Source organism: Anarrhichthys ocellatus, unplaced genomic scaffold (genome assembly GCF_004355925.1).
Source record: "Anarrhichthys ocellatus isolate YVR2014 unplaced genomic scaffold, GSC_Weel_1.0 scaffold71, whole genome shotgun sequence".
NCBI classification, from domain to species: Eukaryota; Metazoa; Chordata; class Actinopteri; order Perciformes; family Anarhichadidae; genus Anarrhichthys; species Anarrhichthys ocellatus.
Genome location: NW_022280101.1, coordinates 1,458,474 through 1,464,674, shown reverse-complemented (window position 1 = coordinate 1,464,674; position 6,201 = coordinate 1,458,474). Strand labels below are relative to the sequence as shown.

At 40.8% G+C, this 6,201-nt stretch overlaps 1 protein-coding gene across 1 annotated transcript in view; it reads right to left on the bottom strand.

Annotated features, from left to right (window-relative positions):
- Positions 1-3,353: 3,353 nt before the first annotated feature.
- The window catches only part of dusp19a (dual specificity phosphatase 19a), a 4,356-nt gene continuing 1,508 nt past the window's right edge, over positions 3,354-6,201 (bottom strand). The window contains exons 3-4 of the mRNA XM_031873456.1: positions 5,719-5,871; positions 3,354-3,560 (exon numbers count right to left, since the gene is read on the bottom strand). Coding sequence (XP_031729316.1) covers positions 3,354-3,560; positions 5,719-5,871 — 360 coding nt within the window. The remainder of the gene's footprint in view (positions 3,561-5,718; positions 5,872-6,201) is intronic.

Sequence of the window (6,201 nt, the reverse complement as noted above, 5' to 3'; positions counted from 1 at the left end):
GAGTCACAAAACCTCTCCAGTCAAGTGGCACAACCAGACAATCAGTCTGCAGTCCTGCCGACGCCCCCTAGAGGCCGCCATGGTCATTACTCCTTGTTGTCCTGAGGCCGGTGCTATTTGGAATTTTATTTACTAGTAGGGTCAAGATCCAAAGACACTGGGTGCAACATTTCTCATCATGCAACTCGGTGGTGTCTTGTCTTATATCCTTGCTTCCCCCGTTTCAAACTCCACGCCTCCAGTTCGTGATGCTGGCTTTCGGCCGTAGATTTGGACTATTTATGTATATGTATATTTTCTGACATGAAAGTTTTTCTTACACGGTCTTGGGGTTTTTCGCAGCACAGTGGTTGGTGGTTCCAGGCTCACGCCTCCTGATGCTGCACCTGGTCCTGATTGGATGGTGCAGCCAACTCACTGCCTTGATTGGCTGTAGACAGTCCCCTGACAGAAGAAGAGGAAGGGAAACCTTTTTTTGAAAACTGTAAAAGTTGATGTTTTTCACTGCAACTATTTCAAATATTTAGCTGTTTCACAGAGTGAAAACTACTTTGTTATGTTTAGGAAAAGATTGTGTTTTGGGTTAAAATAATCACAGAAGTGGCATGACTTAATGGAAGTTACGTGACAAATATTTAAACGTTGACTTCTCGTTTCACAGTTTTTATTTTGACCCATCCACCTTCCGCCCTTGCCCAGTGAGTCTTTGCGGTCTTTATATTTTCTGGTTCATGATTACGTGGATTACGGATTGATTCCGTGGGATATCTACGAATTACAGCTCATTAATATGCGTAGATGAAGGGTTCACATAGGTTGGTGTTGGTGATCCCGGGTTAAACAGTAGAATTAACAGTATGTTAATGTGTGTTACAGTCCATGTGCGTGTCCATGTTTTCCAACAGAGCTTCTCTTGTGGGCCCACTGTGGGACAACAGTGGGCTGTCTGATTGGTCAGCTGGCTAATTGACTGTTGGTTCTTCATAATCAGCAACGACTCTGAAGAGACAATTAAAGTAGACCATGTGAGCGGCTGGAGAAGTGTGAGTGTGGGTGTGCATCTGTTTCAGTAATATATTCAGGTCTTTGTTTGTTAAAAGGCTGTTGAGGCAACAATTAAAACACAGGGCAGAAACCTGGGCAGAGCTGAGAGATTTATTTTTAGACCTTAATCTAAAAATAAATAGAAGCTATAAAACACACACTATTTTTTGTTCATTTTAATCTTGTTTCAGATCATATAAAAGAATGCTTTATATAATAGTTTGTATCTCATATGTTTTTCCACAACAAAAGTTAAATTAACTAGTAAAAAAATATCTAAAAATTGCATCTACTTCTTCTCCTTAATTGAAAAAAGTAAGAAAAAAACATTTCAATAACTTTCATATTAAAAACATGTAAATAGTTTAATTTTAAGATCATTTTACAGGACAACAAAGTAAACGTCCTCTGAGATACACTATTTTATATATTTTATTTTTCTCATTACAGTATTTGTGCAATACACACTGCTCGCATGATATCCACATCTACGCCAAAACTATCTCATGGCTAAATATCACATGAATATTAGAATGATGAGCCAATTTATGATGACAAGCATGAAGGACATTTAAGTAATTTAGAGAATTTAACAGTTATAGAGAGGTATAAAGTGATCAACTGACCTGTCCCTGTCTGAACCGGGGACTTGTCCCGTGGCATCACCATCACCACCGCCTTCCTGCTGTCCAGAGCCGAGCAGAAGGAGCCCATCATCAGCAGAAACCACAGCAACTTCCTCCTGCTTTCATCCACATGCTGCTCAGCACGGCTCTCAGTCCCTCTGAGTGCCGCTGTCTCTCTCTCGCTCCCTCGCTCTTCACGCACAGGGGTCTCTCTCTTTTTTAAGCAAGAGGTTGCAGACAGGAAAGGAGGGTCAGTGTGTGTGTGTGTGTGTGTGTGTGTGTGTGTGTGTGTGTGTGTGTGTGTGCGTGTGTTGTGCTGTAGCAGCAGGATTTTACACCACTTGCACAGGACACTGATTTTGCTGCCTGAAGTGAAAAGTTTTAACAATTTCATAAGCTGTAGCTAGCTGGCTAACGTTAGCGCCATGAATTGGTTGAAAACGCCATCTGTTTCTGACATTTTATTGTTTCCAGCTGATTTGTTTTAAAACACAAAAAGGATCATAAATATGCAGTTGATGGCATGATATCATGCTAACAGACTGAGGCTAAAGCTAACAGGTCCCAAGCAAAAAGTCATGGTGTGTGTGCAAAGCCTGTATGGCCTAGTTGATTGTCTCGGCTTGCATCCATGAAACCTTGTAGGCCTACATTGTGTATTAAGTCTGGGTGAGTCTTGCTTTGGGCTCACCCCTGTATACCCGAGGGGTTTATGCATGGTGCTCCCTGTTTTGGCTTGGCAAGCTGCTTGGTTAATCCAGGGAACATTTTAAGAGCGGAGCAGCGTAACTTTATTTCCATTTGTCGCAATAAATGGATAAAAATCTATGATGAGAGTGTTCCTGACTGAAAATCGTGTTTTCATTAGCTAAGAATGAGTCCCTCATATCTACGTATATAGGGAGCTGGTCCTCTTTGTGGAGTCCGCCATGTTGCACCGCCATGTTTCTACAGTGGCCCAGACCGAAAAACCCAAACACTGGCTCTAGAGAGAGCCTTTTGCTTTCTTACCTTACCTGAAGGCCACCGTAGTTCTCCAACATTGTAAAACTGCGGTAACGTGAACCTGCAACCACACCGCTTTTACCAGTAATAACAGTAATAACAGTGAGCAGTTACAGCAAACATTTTTACGTCTGTCATTCAAGTTTTTATTAATTTTCATGCTCCGAAACAGTGAAGATGGTTCAAATGCAGAGAACTAATTTCCCCCCACAGAGATTTAATCAAATTCAACAAAACACAGACGTGAGTATGAGAATAACAACACCAAAACACAAAGAAGACATCATTAATAATAACAAGAAAATAATGCATTTTTGTCTCAAAACCTAGACAAATAAAACCACATCTAATAAATACTGCTGGAGGAAGACAGTCATATGTTTTGGGAATTTGCATGAATCGATTTCCAGCATGGTATCTTATGCCAAACCCATTTTAAAGAGTTTAGGCGGTGTGCAGTATTTTAAACAGTATCAATCTCACATTGTCATATCATCTAGTCTGATTATTCTGGATCATTACTCCAGAGTAGAACCAGATCCATCTCTGTTCAAAGACAGACTCTGCAAAAAAAAACAAATATGACTTATTTCAAGTCTTGGAATTACATGAAATATTTCTCATTAAAGTCAAACTTAAACTATCTTACTGCCCTATATAGCATTTTCACTTCCTCCTTCAGTGTTTGGATCCGTTAATCATCGGCGTTTTGTAGCCCCTCAGTTGTTCCAAGAAGCCAGGGTTGGGGGACGAGGCGGCCCGAGCCGATTTGACCAATGAGAGGGCGGCGTCAAAGGACTGGCCTTCACATGACATCAGGTAGCCAATGACAACTGCCGGTGCCCGCGACACACCGGCGTTGCAGTGGACCAACACCGCGCCTTTCTGAGAGACAAACAGAAGGAAATATTGATATTTGAGCTAAATTGATTTTAGCCACTAGTTGGGGGAAGAAAAACTCTACAAGACGATATTTTCTTATAAAGTTGTCAAACTTGTCAGCAGACAGTTGCCTATTAACACATCCAGCAGACACAGATCAACATGATCATCCAATTGAAGTAGTGTTTATGTCCACCTGATGAATAGTCCAATAGTCACTCTCTTTTAGCTCTGTTTTAGGTCTCCACCAACTGCTGAGGGAAATATCTGTCTCTTTAGCTGCTTTATGCTCCAGTACGTTCACCAGCTAGTCTCCAACTGTGTCTGGCTGCATCAACATGATTTGCAGGGACGCTCTCTGAACATTAGAGGGCTCTACAGACCATCAGAACAGAGATGACTTCATCCTGTTGAGCTTTACACCACAACAGGCTCCATCACTGATGTGCTGTTTAGTTAATGGATAGCTTGTTTGTTTGTGTCCATTATCCTCTCCATTACAGCCTCTATTTCCCTTCTCATGGAAGGTTTTTTCGCCACAGCTGTGCCCCAGATTTCAGGCTGAGCCTCGCATCAGGTCTGTGCTTACTGCAGGCAGAAACAAGCTGGTATCAACCTTCTCATCTGACCACTGAGAGAACGGAAAACACGAGTTTTACTCAAAATGTATCAAGACAGATAAGTTTGTATTTTTTTTTCTCATCAAAAACAAACAAATTTTGAGAAGAGCATGTGTAGAAGCCTGAACATTCAGGTGAATGTGTTCATTGTGTTGTATTTGGACTAACTTCAAAATTAGGGTTAGCACCATAACAACAACAATGGGTAAAAATTTGAAAATGTGTGAACAAACAGGTAGAAATTTGAAAATCTGATTGGGTTAAGAGCTGTTAGGTTCAGGTACATACTTGAAAATATCAGTTTGAAGGTTCAACTAGAAAACTGTGGTATACATTGGTAGTATAACTTTCCTGAACGTCCAGGTTTTTAGAGCCCAAACCTTTCGAAAAAATACCCAAAAATGTCAAGACACGACACGAAACCTTGGATTAAAAGAAAATAGAATTTACTTCAGGCACATCTGAATATTTTAACATATATATTATAATGCTTGAACATTTTAGGACCTTTTTCACCAGGGTCGTAATGCTGCAAAAACCCTTTTAGCATACTCCACCACTTTATGAATCTGTACTGCAGTCATGAACATGATGCTGTCATTGTCATTGCAGCGGTAATACGTGAGGGTCATTACCAGCCAAATGGCCTGCTGGGTAATCTGACCCTGCATTTCAATGTAAAAGCATCAGTTTGATTATCAGGGCTGGAATTACTACATACACACACTTAACAATATCATAATGAAGACACACACACTTCGCGTAATCATACACCCCTAATGACTTGCTGTGTGTGTGGGTCTGTGTGTGTATGTGTGTGTGTGTGGTGTCATGTTAAGGTGAGCCGCAGGCTTCGCTGCTAAAAGCTCGTATGACACTGATCTGTGTGCAGTTTAATAAATCATGAACAAAACTAAACATCTATTATTCACAACAGGAGAGAGGAGAGGAGATGTCGAAACATGTGTCACATGTCAACCCTCATTTTAAGATCCTTACATTAGTCTCCTTACTCCCATAATCCCTTTACTTGGCCTAATGGGATTGTTTCCCGTTGTTGGACTTGATCCGGTCATTTGGTTTCACCTGAGCTACAGCAGCGCTCACCTTCCTTATTTGTTTAGTTTCCAGTATCTTTAAAATTCCTGTTTCTTCTTATTTCTGCGAGGAACAATATTAAAGCCGATCAGTTTGTCTTTTCTTTAATGATGATTGCCCACCTTAAAGTGAAACATGTGACGGCAACATATGAGATCAGCTTGGAGAAGGGAAGATTTTCAGAAACAGACACATGGGTGTTTGATTCTTCTGCAGAGTGAGACATCCCTTACTGTGTGTGAAGAGGACTCACATTCAGCTGATTTGTCATCTATTTGTTGATTGCTAAAAGTCAGTTTTGATAAGTGTTTGATGGTTTCAATCTATGCATTAAAAAAAAAATTTAAAACAGTCACTCCTTTATATCGCTCTTTGTGTTTGAGGACTGTGGGTCAATGAATGGATTAATGGATTAATCCGTAGTAATGAGAGTGATGTGTTACCTCGCTACGAGCCTGCTGGATGAAGTCAGAACACTCCTGGATGTGAAGCAGCACATCAGCGTCGGGATGATCCAGAATACTGATGGTTTTATAGATGAACAGGTCAGGGAACACATTCTCCACCCCGAAGGCCACATTCAGGATGTGAGACACCTGATGAGGAAGAGGAGGTGGTAGTAACTTTATCTTGATAAAGATCCCTTTTAGGAGTAATGATGATGTACAGCCATAAAATATTGTTTTTACTTTCATTATTAAGAGGTTTTAACGCTGTCACTACTACTTAATAGCAACAGCTCTGCTGTGACATTTAAACTGAACGATCAAAGAGAAAGGGCGTCCTGTAAACTTTACTGACCCTCACTGAGCAGCATACGTCATCGTTTTGTAAAAGCTCAGTTTATCTCGTACACACTGAAATACCAAGGCGACGTTTTGAGGAATGCACACTCTGAAGATCTGTTTGTAAAAGCTCAATTTGAG